Source organism: Pyxicephalus adspersus, chromosome 10 (genome assembly GCF_032062135.1).
Source record: "Pyxicephalus adspersus chromosome 10, UCB_Pads_2.0, whole genome shotgun sequence".
NCBI classification, from domain to species: Eukaryota; Metazoa; Chordata; class Amphibia; order Anura; family Pyxicephalidae; genus Pyxicephalus; species Pyxicephalus adspersus.
Window position 1 is genome coordinate 5,469,171 of NC_092867.1, and position 17,007 is coordinate 5,486,177.

The 17,007-nt window shown below is 42.5% G+C and overlaps 1 protein-coding gene across 1 annotated transcript in view; it reads left to right on the forward strand.

Annotated features, from left to right (window-relative positions):
* Positions 1-16,603, forward strand: part of LOC140338810 (attractin-like protein 1) — a gene marked incomplete in the record, with an annotated part of 111,367 nt that extends 94,764 nt beyond the window's left edge. Inside the window, 1 exon segment of the mRNA XM_072423113.1 lies at positions 15,695-16,603. Coding sequence (XP_072279214.1) covers positions 15,695-15,819 — 125 coding nt within the window.
* Positions 16,604-17,007: the final 404 nt, after the last annotated feature.

The following is a 17,007-nucleotide window of genomic DNA, read 5'->3' on the forward strand; positions in this document are numbered from 1 at the left end:
ATTATGAGGGGTTCCTACCATTCCTGTGTTGGGGTCCTGGGTCTATAAACCTACTGTGCCCATTATGAGGGGCTCCTACCATCCCTGTGTTGGGGTCCTGGGTCTGTACACCTACTGGGCCCATTATGAGGGGTTCCTACCATTCCTGTGTTGGGGTCGTGGGTCTGTACACCTACTGTGCCCATCATGGGGGGTTTATATTATTCTTGTGCCCACCATCCCAAAACTGAGCCCCTGGGGCTGTTAACCTCCTGTGTTCATTATGAGGGGTTCCTAACCTTCTTTGCACGGTGCTCCTGGTTTTGCACACCCTAATACAGGTTCTCTTTGGGAGGGTACAGATTTGTAATCCCCCCACCACCACTGGTAGCTCAGCGCCCCTTGATGCGCCTCATGAATCCTCCTCTCCCCGGAGAGCCCAGCGACAGAACACTTGAAAGAATTGTCTGTTTCTTTCTTTATAAGTCACATAAAAGCTACCTGTTCCTGAAATGAGGCTGGGAAGACAAATGTGCACTTTATTTTTTATGCCCTCTGAAAGTGTGTAAAAGACATTGTCAGCGCTCCAGATGTCGGCAGTAAAGCGTGAGAGGCGCGGGAGGAATGGCAATGTGGAGAGGAGACCCGGGCGGAGAGCTCCGAGGGTGAAGAAGTCATCCATTGCTGTAATTCCCCCACATGCTCAGGCGGCTTTTGCTCCAGGCGCCCCCAGAATCGGCTGCCGCCATAGACGGAGGTCTGATAACGACAGCCGCATCGCCCCTAACCGTTGTGGGGGATCAATGACAAAGCCGCACACCTTTATATGGCGGATATAAAATTCTAAGTGCCGCAGCCGGCGATTTATCAGGCATTTGCCAGAAACCACGCATGACGCTTTGGCTCGCCGTGTACAACAAAAGATTTTCAATCGCTAAATTCAGTATTTTTTCATTTTTTTTAAACTATTGCAGTTTATTAGACAAAAAAAAAATCAAAAAACAATTCAGTTAACGCTAACACATGGAGTCCAATGAGCATTCCGGCGTGGGTAACCCTAAAAAAATTGGGGGTCCGGCCCATCCTATTTGTAGATAAAAGATCCAGTTGCCCCTGTTTTTTTCCTGCCACTGGTCAGACATGTGAATGTGAGTCAAGGCATGAACAGATAATCCTTTTTGCTAATTCCACATGTGCGTGACTCGAAGAATGTTACAGTGGGAGGAGCAAAACGAATGGAGAAAAAGGAGCCGCTCCTTCTGTTTGTCTATTGGGGGTGGTGGAAATTTTTGAAGAAGGGAATGGTAAAAAGGCTTAAAATCTTTTTTTAAATGGAAGTACAAAGCTTGGCCAATCAAAAAGCTTTATCCAACATCACGCCGAAAGTAAAGAGGACTTCTTTTAAGATTTAAATACTGTTTGGGTACCCATAGAGGAGATTTGTTTCTTCTTCTTTGTCGTCCTCCTCTTTTCGCCCCCTTCTTCGTTGTCGTCCTCCTTCTCTTGCCCTCTTTCCCCCTTCTTTTTCGTTGTCGTCCTCCTTCTCTTGCCCTCTTTCACCCTTCTTCTTCTTCGTCTTCCCCCTCCTCCCGCCCTCTTCTTCTTCTTTTTCTTCTTCTTCCTCCTCCTCTCTTCCCCTTCTTCTTCTTCTTCGTGCTCCTCTTGTCCCCTTCTTCTTCTTGGTCCTTCTCTTGTCCCCTTTGTTTTCTTCACCTTCTCATCCTCTTCTTTTTCTTTGTCCTTCTCTCGCCCTCCTCTTCTTCATTCTCCTCTCGCCCTCTTCTTCTTCTTCTTCGTTCTCCTCTCGCCCTCTTCTTCTTCTTCTTCTTCTTCNTCTTCTTCTTCTTCTTCTTCGTTCTCCTCTCGCCCTCTTCTTCTTCTTCTTCTTCGTTCTCCTCTCGCCCTCTTCTTCGTCATCCTGCTCTCGCCCTCTTTTTCTTCGTCCTCTTCTCGTCCTCTTCATCGTCCTCCTCTCGCCCTCTTCTTCATCTTCCTCCTCTCGTCGGCTTCTTCAACTTCCTTGTCCTCCTCGTAGCATTGAACAGCCTTCACCACAGGCAGAGAGGTCAAATGAAGGACACAGATGGCAATAAAAACTTGACAGAGGTTCTTTTTTTCTATCACACATCCAGAATGTGTTTGATTGTCATCTCTGTTTTCACAGGAGGGGAGAATTGTTACCCTAATTTTCTGTGGACACCTATCAGGTAGACAGGGAGCAATGGGATGTCTTCACACTTTCTGATTGCCAACCCAGCTAAATTTCACTTTATAGGCAGGGAATGAAGGTAATTCACCCTCATTTCCTGTTCTGTGGGTCCCCCCCCCAAATAGACAGGAAGTTAAGGGGATTTTTCCTCAACAGGGACATTGAGAACTATAAAAAGGGGCACAAAGAGGAAAGATTCAGATGCATTGTGTAAAGTCTAGCAATTATATTTAAGAAAATCTAACGCATTTTGGGAATTCAAGAGTCCCCCTGCATCAGGGCTGCAGGAAATCCTATGGGAGATAAGATAAGCCTTCAGTTTAATTCAGATGACCTGGTAAAAACTCCCCCAGCCGCTCTCTCTCCACTCCTCCAATGACCTACTAATGACTTCCTCACTCATAACCTCATCACACGCAGGGATACAAGACTTTTCTAGAGCTGCCTCGACTCTCTAGATTGGTCTTCCTCGTCTTATTCCACTTGCTCCTACTTTATGCTCATTTAAAAGAACACTCAAAATCCATTTATTCAAACTTGCCTACCCGTCTTCTTCTGTCTTTTGAAACCATCACTACTTCCCACCACTACATATCTCCCAAGGGGAGCAGAGCGGCGGTAATTGAGGGTGGATGTCTCGATTTGTGGCTTGTTCTCTAAACTTTGTCATTTAATGAAGCTTCCAAACAAAAGCAGAGAAAATAACAGTGTGAGTAGACGAGGTTCTAACAGCTTTCCAGCCGCTGCATACCGGTAATTAGACTTCAATTAACCTTTACTGACTAGTAGTTCAGCACTTATTTTCTGAAAGTTTCTATAGTAACCGAACCAATAAAACACCATCATCCGCCGTGCCAGGAGCTATTGTTATTGTGACATTTGCTGGCTGATTGAGAGGGGCGGGACGGGATAAAGAAACTTATTTCCAGGTGTAGTGCCGATTACATTCTATGGACCTCGCTTTTGGGTTGAGAGAATTGAAGTGGTTTCTTTATAACGTTTATATACAGGTTTTATCTGGAAGACGTAAAGTTAACCTGTGTGCTGCACAACGGCACATGTAGGCACCATGACTTGGGTGCAATTACAGTTAGGTCCATAAATATTTGGACAGAGACAACTTTTTTTCTAATTTTGGTTCTGTACATGACCACAATTAATTTTAAATGAAACAAAAAGATTGCATAAAAAAGTGAGGAACTAAAGCCTTTGTTTACACAATCACTTAAGCCGCTGCAGTAAAGGCCTGGCAGAGCATTAATAAGGAGGAACCCCGGCATCTGGTGATATCCATGAGTTCAAGACTACAGGCTGTCATTGGCCAGCAAAGGGTTTCCAACCAAGTATTAGAAATGAATATTTTATTTTCAGCTTTTTAATTTGTCCAATTACATTTGGATCCCTGACATGAAGTGATTTTGTAAAACAAAGGTTTTAGCTCCTCACAATTTTATGCAATATTTTTGTACAACCCACTGAATTAAAGCTGAAAGTCTGCAGTTCAATGGCATCAGAGTTGTTTCAATTAAAAATAATTGTGGTAATGTACAGAACCAAAACTAAAAAAGTTGTCTGTCCAGATATTTATGGACCTAACTGTATCTCCATGGCGTGGTAGGAGTTAGAGCTGACAGTGGAAATTTTTACCTTTTTGATTCAAAGTAAATTCCATCTGAAAGTTGACTTGCTGGGAGACACAACACATTGTCATGCTGAAGTTGTCTCTAACATTCTCTTTATGGGGTTTTGGGTCACTTTGGAAAGCAGTTTTCCCCTAGCAAGGGAATATAATAATGTATTCACCTGTCAAAGTAATGGTATTGAAAAATAGGGAAGGGGAGTTTTATGGTACCAATTGTGATACAAACCATACATACTTTATAAATATACAATTAATAAAAATAAATTTTTTGCACATTTACAATAATTTTACATCTACTAAAATATAAAAACATAAGCACAATAACATCTAAGAGGAATCCATTGAAACCTAAGTATATGCACCACAATTTGGCATTATGATATTTACCCGATGCGTTTCCCAGGGGAAGGAGAAATATCACAAATTGACTTTTGTTACCTCTTGGGAATTGTGAACATTATTAATGCTTAGAGCTGAATTAAAAAAAAAACCTTAATTCTCAGGAATGCTGTATAGAAAGTCAAACCCCATTAGGGGTCCATCAGAAATATGGATGGAGACCAATTGAGTTCCATATTTAAATCTGCACCAATGCCTAATTCAAGGCTCAATGCAGCAGTGTAGCGAGCCCCCCGAGAATCATGACCAATGCTCGTATGTCAGGAGGAGTCCATGGGTCTGATTTATTAAAGCTCTCTGATTTCTTCGACGTTATTTGCTATGAAATGTTTTGTATACTGGACCAGATCCATTCCAGGTCACTAATGTGAGTGTATCCTCTCCAGCATTGAAGAGCTTTAATAATTCAGCCCTCATGTATCAAACACGTGGTTCCCTTTGGTACCTCTTAGATTGTAAGCTCTTCAGGACAGGGTCCTCTCCTCCTGTGTCACTGTCTGTATCTGTCTTTCATTTCCAACCCGTATTTAAATGTGCAGTGCTGCATAATATGTTGGCGGTATATAAACACTGTTTTGTTATAATAATACCTTAGACTCCTCCTGACAAACGAGCGGCAAGCATGATGTTGTTGTGCTTATGTTTTTATATTTTTGGATGTGCAAAAAATTCCTTTTTATGAATGGTGTAACAATAAAGTATGTTTGATGTTTTTATCACGATTGGTATGACAAAAACTCTATTTTTTCAAACCAATACTTGGGCGTGTGAATGTCCTATGATTTATGTTTTGTTTTTTTTGAGAGGTGGCAAAAATTTTATTTTGGGGTCATATTTGCCCTGATTTATTAACGCTTTCCAATGCTGGAGTGTATACACTTTCATCAGTAAACCTGGGTGATCCAACAAACCTGTAATGGATCTGGTCCAGGATTAAAAACATTTGCTTACAAATAGCAAATTACTGTTAAGTAATTCATTCCAGGTTTGCTGGATAACCCAGCTTCACTGATGAAAGTGTATCTTCTCCAGCCTTGGAGAGCTTTAATAAATCAGACTCATTGTCTGTAAACTATTTGTCCTTAGCAAGGAAGGCTTTGCTGTAGCAGGTGACACCTTGGCTTTTGGCTTTACCAACCATGCAGAATTTCCGCACTGAACATTGGTGAAGGAATACTTTGCTCGTTGCATATTGGGTTCTGATTGGAATAGAAGGGAATTAGATGAAGGGCAGGCTGGTTGTTTGGGCCATCTGCTAACTCTCTTCCATATGAAGGTGACACGATGCTGTCGGGTGGTGATGGAATCCTACAAAAAGAATGGAAGGGAAGAAATGGAGACAAACTTGGTAGCTCCAACCAATAAATGTATGAATGTCAGAACCAATACACGGGGAATGCTACGTCTATGCCAGGTGAATCGTGGTAATGGTGAGCAATGTGTGCCAGTGGATGAATTGTTGGCCAGTCAAGGTGACGTTATAGATCTGTTCTGATTATCCTCGTTGTCTTCTAATATCTTCAGCATAGTCACGCATGTATGGCCCTCAGCCAGAGGGGACCCAATGTTTGGAGAATAATATGAAACCCCTCTACCCCTCTCTACTCCTGCCAGACCATCCGGATATTGAATCTTCTTACAAGTGGCCTCCAGCATTTGCCATCTACTTGTGATTTGTTGGCATTGGACGGCATTGCTCCTCTCCTCTCCACCACTGACCTTTCTATACAATTTCCAAGGAGCTGGCTCTGCACAGACAGCACCGCTAAGCAGGTGGCACCACGTCCACAACCATCCTGCTTGATGCCCAGATAATTTCATTCTCTCCTGTAGGGATGAGGGAAGGGGAAATAACTCACTGGAGATGGCAGAATATTAAACGCTTACAAACACATTAAATTCAAACTGTGAATACGCTTTGTGCTGAGCAGAATTTGGGTTCTATCAGCTCTTATTATACGAGAAATTAAGGAACGTAAATGTGCATGTCTGAGGAGCATGGAAGACTCGGACCAATTATCTGATTACACGTGAGTGTCAGATCAGAGCAATGACGGAGTCAGTCCACCCAAAACTCATGATTGAGGACGTGAAATTCACAGAGAGGTAGCATAGTGGGATCACTTAGATCGCTTCAGCAAATTACTATTGTCACTACAAATAATGGTGTCACCCTTGTATTGCATGAATTTCCTGATACCAAAATATGGCTTTGTGGGAGGGGCAGAGACACAAACTACTGGGGGAAATCTCCCCATTGTGGGAGGGGCAGAGACACAAACTACTGGGGGAAATCTCCCCATTGTGGGAGGGGCAGAGGCACAAATACAACTACACATTTTTCTTCCATAGTTAAGTTTACTTCTAGAATATATGCACATAAAATATTTAAGAGCAACTAATGTGTATCGTCCTTTTGTACTGGACACAATCAAGCAACCCCAATTTCCAGGCCTGGCATCCCTTTAATGACCTCTTAATAACCTTTTACACTCTACAGTGAAAACGTTAGCGGCGGTATAAAAATATAGAGCGCCTCCTGCAGAGTTTTTAGCTGAATACAGGCGTACAGTGCTGCATTCATAGCAGAAACAATAGGCACTTCCACCCGGAGCCGTCCCGCTGTCATGTGCCTTGTTTTATGATTTTACTTATTAATTGTCCTGCGTAATGCTAAAAGCACACACCAGTAATTTTATGATTAGGCTGTCGGCGTTCGAGCGGCTGTTCAAACCGTTCGGGTTTCCATTAGCCAAAACAAAAGGAAAGGGGGGGGATAAAAAAAAAGTGCAGAAATGTCGCCCGGCACGACACTGCAGAATTTGTCAACAATCCTGAGGTTTTATTGTTTATATTCCGTATAAAAGGCATAAAATTTCCTGTGCCGATGCGGTCGTATAAATTTATATAAACTACGCTTTATTTTGTTGGGATTCTGCATAAACTGTCTATTGTTTGACAGCAGATTCTTCATATATAGCACTTTCTGCTAACTAGCAGGGGCCCGGTGCAAGCTGTTCATTGGCTGATGAGTTTCTTTAGGGGTTTTGGTTTAAGTGAATATAAACAATTTTCTTATTTGGGAGAGGTGGAGGTGTTCCTTTGTACAATCCTCTGGTGACAACTCAGCTTCTGCACAGTAAAGTGTTGTTACCTTGGACAGAAGGTGTTACTGGCAAAATTTCCAGAAAATGAATGCAGTCACCAACTTTAAGAATTGATAACCTGCAATATAGGACTTGTTTTTTTTTCTGGGGTTCGGATACATTTTAAAACTTGAGTCTGCAATCTCTACATAACGTTTTGGCTTAGAGAACAAACCGTCCTTCATGTGATAAAAATAAACCACTAGGAAACAAAACGTCATTGAACTAAAAAACATCTCCTGGTTTTCTTTCAGTAGAAGTTAATGTCAGATGTGGAAGCAAAATGTGAAAAAAGTGTGAAAAGTAAACTGTTTGATGAACCTTTCATGAATAGAAAAAAAAAATGAAGGCTGTGGGGGCTTTCTTTGGTACACCAGAGCACGTTATGGCTGCCTTATGAATGGGCTTCACATGCAACATAGGAAAAATCACATGGCATTTAAAAAAAAATGCAGGCGGGATGATGTATACGTGATGTGATATATTTTATTTTTCCGATCATGTGGAAAGCTCTTGTTATGATTTCACATTCTCTCAGGGGAGTCCTCAGGGGAGGTAACAGATCAAGGGGGGTGTGTCTGGTTACATCCCCGCCCACATATACACACCAGCCCTGGAGGTGTCTACAGGCTCCTCCCCCCTCTATCGACATCTCCACAGCCATTTAGACAGATTGAGTACTTTAATGCCTCACAATCCTCGCACAGCTCAACAATCGGCTTTTCTTTTTTTTTTTTGCTTGCTGCCTTTTATTTCAGCTGTTTTCGTATGGCATCACACTGTGTTTTTGTTCTATTGTCTCTTCACTGCAGGCAAGGGATTAGCAAACAAGCAATTTATATCGAGTAAATTAGAGTAATAATAAAAGCGACAATGGCACTTCTTCAAAGTTTCTTTAAAGTTGTATCCTTTCTGAAGCGGTTACAATGTATAAGAGGGGCAATTATAGATACTAATAGTGTTTCACTGTGATGTAAACCCAACCACGGATTTCCGGTGTGAGATTTAATATGGTAATGTCATTGCAATGGTTGTTTTCAGGGTTCTTGTTCAGGCTTTACTACTTCCTTATTCTACTGTTCCCATTACGCGGGCCCCCATACTTGTGCCAAGTTCCCTGGTCCGTAAACACGCTGTGCCCATTACAATGGGTCTTACACTTGTGCCAGGATCCCAGATCTGTAAACTCGCTGTGCACATTACAAGGGGCCCCACACTTGTGCCAGGATCCCAGATCTGTAAACTCGCTGTGTCCATTACGAGAGGCCCCATACTTGTGCCGAGTTCCTAGGTCTGTACACTTGATGTGCCCATTGCGAGGGGCTCCAAACTTTTGCCAAGTTCCCAGATCTGTAAACACGCTGTGCCCATTACGAGGGGCCCCATACATGTGCTAAGTTCTTAGGTCTGTAAACTTGCTATGCCAATTATGAGGGGCTCTACATTTGTGCCAAGTTCCCAGATCTGTAAACTTGCTGTGCCCATTAGGAGGGGCCCCATACCTGTGTCCAGTTCCCAGATCTGTAAACACACTATGCCCATTATGAGTGGCCCCATACTTGGGCTGAGTTCCCAGGCCCAGGAATTGTTGTGCCCATTACGCGGAGCTCCATTCTTGTGCCAAGTTCCCTGGTCTGTACACTTGCTATACCCATTATGAGGGGCTCCATATTTGTGCTGAGTATGGTCTAATGTATACATATTTTACTTGGAGGCCCTCTGCACCCAAGGTATTGCAATTATAAATGGCCCCGCAGAACCACCACCTTTGGATTGCACAGTCCGGATCCTTTTGCTTTTTTTGGTTTTGTTGTATCTTGGCTGAGACCAGGGGTGCCCTGCGAGTAGATCGGGGAGCCCGGCCTTTCAAAATAAACTCTACCACACACAGGAATTATTAAGTCCAGGTTTTTATTGTTGTTAGATCATTTTGACTTGGTCATTTTAAAAGTAGCTCACAAGCCAAAAAAGTGTGGGCACCCCTGGCTGAGACATTTAATACAAGTGGCTGCCCTATGAGGTTGTAATTTACTTCTAGTTTAGGGCAACTTTCTGCTTGTTTTCATCTGAGCTGAAAATTTTCCAATGATAATGTGGGATTCCTATTGGAGGAGACACAATGGACAAAAATGTGCCCCCCCCCATTCTTAATTTTAATCCAAGTTTTGTGCGGTCAGCCCCCCTGCAGTGCGCAGGACAGAGCAGCTGTTGTACGTAACTTTCATTTTCCGGTTGTTTATTTGTAAGTAAAGAGATAAATAATGAAAATAATTCCAGAAAATACACTTTAGCCAGGCGCTGATGTGGCCACGCAGATGGGGTCCGCGCATTGTTAGGAAAGAGGGGCGAAAAATCATTTTAATGTGTATAAAAAAAACCCCATATCTTTACTGGAAGACGAGATTTGGAAATCAAAACTCAATCAGAATCTCCTAATCTGACCTAATTTTCCATTGATTGTATTTTGCTTTTCACTCTTTAGCTGCCTACAGACAAATAATGTTTTGGCAGCAGAAAACTCCCGCCAGTCCGAGGCTCAGAAGAGGAAAATTGATCAGACGGTTTAAACACCTCATCCAATCGCTGGATTAGCAGGAACACCTGGCTGCTCACCTGTCCACTCCCTATACACTTAAAGGACAACTCTGGATGCAGCATTTTATATATTTATGGGTGGAGGGGAAGAATTAAAAACTTTTCCAGGATTTTGTAGACTTTGGGGAGATTTTAATGCATTCCTTCTTTGTTACTAAACAAGGTAAAGTCCCTCCAGCAAAGCACAGATAGTAATAAATGTATTTATTTAAGCATATCGATAAAAGCTGATGACAAGCTTTTACTTTTTTGTCTACAGAGGCAAGAGTTACTTCCTCTGTGATCACCAGAAACTTCTCCCCAACTTGTAAAACAATAAAAACCTCTTGTGAAAACTCTTAAGCCGGGTCACAGGTCCAGAAATAGAGACATGCGTATTCTATAGCATAGAATTCAGCCAACATGTTTTGCGGCAACAACTCCCCTCCTTCATCAGAGCAGCTGTAATAAAAAGGAATACAAAGAAAACAATTGTAGCAAAATGAATCATAACAAAAAATAATACAAAGAGTCATCAACAAGAATACTGAAGAGAGAGAGAAAAAAGAAAGAGAGAAAGTGAGACACAGAGAATAAAAAGAGAAGGAAAGAGAGAGGGGAGAGAGAAAAAAAGAAAGAAAAGAGTGAAAGAAAGAAAGATGGAGAGAGAGAGAAAGTGAGACACAGAGATAAATAAAAGAGAGAGAGAGAGGGGAGAGAGAAAAAAAGAAAGAAAAGAGTGAAAGAAAGAAAGATGGAGAGAGAGAGAAAGTGAGACACAGAGATAAATAAAAGAGAGAGAGAGAAAAGAGAAAGATGGAGAGAAAGTGAGACACAGAGCTCTGTAGATTGGCTTGTCTTTTATGTGAATGATCTTTTCTAGAGAAACGATAATCGGGCTGGGTATTTCTCAGAGGATTCAGGTTGGTGAAATTTTGGATGAGATTTGGACGTTTGGTCCATTTCTCTACAATATCTTCCCTGTAGTGGACCAGAACCCAGGTGATATCTGTATTAATATTATGGTTTGTTTCTGATCTTGGGGGATTACAAGGCTTCTGTCTACTTGAAACACAAAATAAATTGTTAAAAAAAATCAGAACTTGGAGGTTTCGGAATTCATTGTGAGGTCCAGGCTGGGCCCGGTGCCCCTCCGGCCTCCTTATTGTGGGGGCTCCCTGGGATGAGAGCGATGGTTGGAAGGGGAAGGTTATCGGTATTTGCAGCTGGATTGGAGATTTGTGCAATTCGTTATGGAGGTCGGGAAGTATCAAGGGTTACACCATTAATTTACTTCCAAGACACGGCGCGACCCGCAGAGAAATCACAGTTCCATTTTGGGGTCAGGAGGATATTCATTGCAGATATAGAATTACCACCTGATCCCGGGGGTGAATTATTTTTCTGCTTTTCTCCAGATGCGACAGAAGGTCAGGAGCGTCGGGCGCACATCTTTGTGCCTCATCCCCGCCGCACGCCAGTTTTCTTACCTTCGTTTTTCTTTTCTCCGGATATAAAAAAAAATAAGCGGAATAAAAACCCAGCACGTCTGCTGCATGCGGCTTTTCATTTCCAGAGTAATCAGCAGAGAAATTGCTTTGTGTTTCATAAATGGATGGCGAATTCTCCTCTGAACGCCGCGCCGTCATTTGATCCGGCCCTTGGTGGCGAGGGGGACCAATTAATCAATGGCAATTTTATCATCTTCTGCTGCTTAATTAGTCTTATGTTTTCTATAACTTGCCGATCGGATTACATAAGGGACTGAGAGCAGATTTTTTAGCACATGTGAAACCCGAGACGGTATACGTCAGCCTCAAAACCAGATCTCCAGATCTCCAATGACCTCCCCCAGCCTGAGCTGAATTATGGGGCTCAAATGGAGGTGGGTGGCAGGGGGGACCATGGATTTCAATGATAAGACGCCGAGAGCCCCAAGCCCTTTGCTCCATTTATTTTCCAGAATTCCTTCCCCTTCCAATCAGGCAACGGGATCCCAAATCCTCCTCTGTACAGTAGACTGTGCTGGGTTCCATTGATAATAATCTGGTGTCCTTCAAATAGCCAACAGGATAAATTCTCCCCAGGGCCAAATTTTGTCAAAATTTCAGCTTTGAGACTCTCACAGCAAAAAGGTGCAAAATGGCAAATGTGTGGCACCTGAGCCATGGCATTGGGGTTAGAGCACATTAGATACAAATTTCTTATTTCCTTCCATTCTTCCATTTCCTTCCATATTAAAAATCAGCAGGAGAAAGGTTGGACTCGAAGACTCGAACTCAGGAAACATGGCCACCTCTCCCTTTTCTCCGGATTGAATATCTAGATCAGTGTTGCTCTACCAGGGTTCCTCCAGAGGTTGCTGGGGGTTCCTTAGGCAGTTTGTGCCTCTCAGCTCAGACTAAGTGACACCATTTTTTTTTTTGGCTATCTGTAACATTCTTCCCACTGACCACCACACTAATGTACCGTAAGCTGTGGATAAAGGAATTTTAGAAAGGGTTCCCCATTATCCCCATCCGTTAAAAGGATTGGGAAAGGCTCTCAAAAACAATGGTAAGCGAGCACAATGGCGCTTTTATAGAATTAATCAGATGACACAAAAGGCGGAGCTTGTACAAAAGGGCGGGGCCAGTCATTTGGTGCCCCCGAGGGCAGCACATTGCATGGATGACCCGGCGGATCTGTCCTGACACCCTTCTCATACATTTACTTTCCAATCTTTTCTATATTGAAGAATTTACAGCCGGGGTTTTCTGTCTCTGCCGGTTTTATTCTTTTTATGAGGAAATAAAGCTAAAAGCTGTAAAATCCATAAAAAGCACATTACAAAACCAAATTAATCACAGGAATACGCAGGCGAGCCACAGAGAGGAGAAAAATCACGGCCAAGTTCTCCCCCAGCGGATTGTATAAATGATCCATATAGGAAATCTGTTCAAAGGCGATGTCATTTCCTGTTGGAGGGTGACAACATTTGGCTGCCTCTTGGAAAATGGAGGCAATGTCACCTTTATTTTGGCCTATGGCATGGCATGGACGGCGGAGGAAGCATGAACAAGCTATGCATTGGCTGCTGGCCAGGCACAGACACGCCCACTTTTGTTCTGCGGAAGCCGGCTCTGCACACATGACTGGTAACAGCCAATAGCATTTTTTTTCCCAATATAATTCTAAAATTCCAAAGATAAAAACAAGGATGTTATTATAAAATATATACAGAGAGAGTTCAGTGTGTACTCAGACATGGCCGATGTTGGCGATATTGAATTGTGAGATACAAATGGTGCTGGGTGCAGTGATGGCGAAGTTTGTGCATGCAGCACGCGTCCGGTGAATATGAGGTGATCTATGTGGCCGCGTCGGCCAATGATAGAAATAAATGAATTTCGGAGCAGGATATTACATTTGTCACTTTTCAATCAGAATGCCACGACAAGATGATTTAAGACTCTCGCCCATCAGATCTGTGCCTGGGACCGGTCTGTATTACCTCTGCGCGGCCGGCGATCGATTCGTCCCCGGGCAGTGACAACGCTCCCCTCCCCCCCTTCGTATGCGCAGGATTTAATTAGGGAAATAATTAGGGCAACAAATGTTTCACCTAATTACTGCGCGACTCCATTTATTCCCCACAGCAAATTCCCTTCACATGTTTGGTGGAAGGATTTTCATTAGGTGACAAGAAAATGTTTTCTCTGAGTTTGGATATAAAAATAGGAAGGTGTCCGCTCAAACATTTAACCCCCTTCCCCCTTTGAGAAGGAAGAATTCCGGGGTCCAGGATGGAGATGATTTGATTTTGAAACCCCCAGAAATACATTTCCCTGGAGCCCTTCCCATACACACATTGGACCTGATTTCTTGAAGCTCTCCAAGACTGGAGAAGATAGACTATCATGGGAGAACCTGGGTGATCCAGCAAACCTGAAATGGATTTAGTCCAGGATTGAAAACATTTGCCAATAAATAGCACATTATATTTACCAAATCCATTCCAGGTCTGCTGTAGCGCCCAGGATTACCCATGATAGTCTATCAGTCTTGGAGAGCTTTAATAAATCAGGCCCAGTATGTGGCAGGATCTCCCGGGTTAAGGCAGCACCTGGGAAACAAAAATTAAGGATATGAAGAGAGATATGCGGAGACTACAATGATTTTGATTTTATTTCAGCAGAGGCACTCTTAATTATTAATAATAAACAGGATTTATATAGCAGCAACATATTACGCAGCGCTGTACATTAAATAGGGGTTGCAAATGACAGATATAGACACAGGAGGGGAGGACCCTCCCCCGAAGAGAGTGTTGTCAGGAAGTTAGGAGCTCACTGGATTTCTGGCAGTTTAACCCAAAATAAATATGGGGAAATATTCCTGTATACATTGAGGTACCAAATTGTTACAGCTGCAGATAAAAACTTCGGGGGAGGGATATTTAGAATAATCCCCTACATATATAGAATGGGGGGAGGATGATAGGTACAATATTAGGAACCATTTTCTCTTTTAGGAAGGGGGGGGCAAATATTTTTTAGGAATAAAGTTTTACTTCTTGCACTGGGCAACCAACAAGTGACCCCAGAATGGTGCATACCCTATAAATCAATTACAATCATAGGGCTGCATATAAAATCTGAGTGTTCTGATGATATTCACCCTTTAACCTCCCCCTTTCAACAAATTCCGCGTTTAGAGGTCGGCCCTGCTATGCTGGCGTGTGATTGGTTGGATGATGAATTCTTTATCTTTGCAAAGACTTTTGTTGCCTGAGATCAGTAAAACATCCAAATGTTGCAAAGTTTATCCTGGAGAAGGTTCGTGGAGCGTGAAAGAGAAAACTATTATTAAATGTAAATACGATAGAAGTCAGGTTTCTCAATTTATCAACGCGTTTCACCATAAGGCTTCCTCAGGGGATCATAGAGACTTTAGGTCAGTGGTCACCAACCTTTTCAGACCTATGGACCAGTAAACTTAGGGGTTCCGGGGCGCACATGCGCGGGGAGCAGTGTGTCACGCAAGGTGGAAGAAACTTCCCCTATAGTGACGTTATGATGCCAGAACCCACCCATTCTCCCATCCCAATAAAAGCACCCTGGACCTCTTCTTCATCTTCCAAACTCCCAATACTTACCTTCCCCTTGAGGAATCATCAATCCACTCCTCACCAGTCCTACTATTCTGCAAACCTAAAGTCTCTATGATCCCCTGAGGAAGCCTTATGGCGAAACGCGTCGGGTAATGGGACAACTTTGCTCTTTTCATAATGTTCATATCTCACAATTTTTTCATACCTACAGCCAAGTAGAGCTCTGCCTAGAAATATTTTTCAACCAACATTTTGATCAGTAAAGTATATTATTGCCATAAATCTCTCTCCTCCTGATTGTTTTTATTTTGAAGGGTATTATTAATAAAACTTGTGTGAATCCTAGGTGAAGCATTTATAAATGGGCCCCGGAATATGTTGCATGTGGGGTGTTGTGTATTGATTGTGTGTGGTCACATGACCCGATGTATAATTTCTATGATTATTTTTAGGGGATTACACATTTGTTAGGTGTTACATTGCTGATATTGGAGGGGGTCACTATTAACACTCCCTATTTCCCTTGTTTTATAGTTTTTGTATCAGCGGTGTATATTTTCAGTATTTGTTGTGGTGTTGGTTATTTATAGCGGAATAGAAGTTATTATCACTTTGTTACATTGTAACATTTGTTTCCTTTCTCCCTCCTGCAGGTCTGGCCATCGCCAGCGCATTGATTGACATCTCCCAACAGAAGTCCTTGGACTGTAAGGATAAAAGTTCATGCGTGCGAAATCGGAAGCCGCACCCGCCGACCAGACAAGGGACTTGTGTCTGAAACCGCCAAAAAAACGGAAAATACCACAACCCAGACGGATTCTGACAATGTCAATTTTCTTTATTTTATTGTCGTCGTTTTCTTTACCTATAAACGGCTTCCACTGAAAAGGCCAGCCGTCTCCTCCAACCTGGGGCCACAAGCAGGACCTTCCAGGAGCCACAGGGAGGACGTCTACGCGCAAAGGCCGCCATGTTTGGAAATGGGCCATCTCAGAACGACTCGAATTTTAGGCAGAAGAGCCAACGAACATTAAAAAAAGATGGACAATTCTAATTCTGTGTAAATATATTGTGAACGTCCACGGAAGGTGGAATGTGAGTTTGCAGCATGACCGTAGCCAGTAACGAGGAGCGGGGGGATTAAAGGGGTACAAGATACGCACTATTTAGACTTTTTATAAAGTTATCACCAAAAGGGACAATGTACAGAATCCTACCGCACCAAATACAGCGACCACGCACCCCGCGTTCACTTTATTCACAAGCCCCCTGGTACTGACAGTAGGGATTTGCCACTTTTTCTTCCAATTTTGTAAGCAAAATTTTATACGTTTTTGTTCTGCAAAATTACGATAATCACAAAGAAATCATGCTGGCGGTAGCAAAATGATGAACTTCTACCTACAACAGGAGCCGCGCCTTTCTTACAGGAATTTTTTTTTTTTTGCATTAAAGAATACCCGACCCCTTACATGCATGACATTTCTAGTAACTTGAAGGAAAAACAAAAATATGTTAGGAAAAAAAAAGTAGTACAAGGCGACCCCCCCCCCATCTACATCAGTAATTACATCAGTAATAGAAGCAATGGCCGCCCTGATCTGCCATCACATCACCATATATATATTATTTTTTATGTTTTTTTTTTTTTTAAATCTTTTTTTTGCCTTCTTTCCAGTTCTGCATTGAAGAACCCCAGACCCTTCCAAGACGGGGAATCGTCATTTTCTAATATTTTTTTCCAAACTGATTTTTTTTCAATGACGTTAAATGTAAATGATTACATCGGGGCCAGGAATTGTTCGCCATTTCATTCTACTCCTTCACAGTCCGGAATATCCAGTGGTACCGCTTAGAAAGCACTCACCGGTTCCAACACATTTCCAACATTTCTTCCAAATTTATCTTTTATCTTTTTATATTTCCTTTTAGATTTTTTTTTCTCCTAATGGGTTTAGTGCAATAA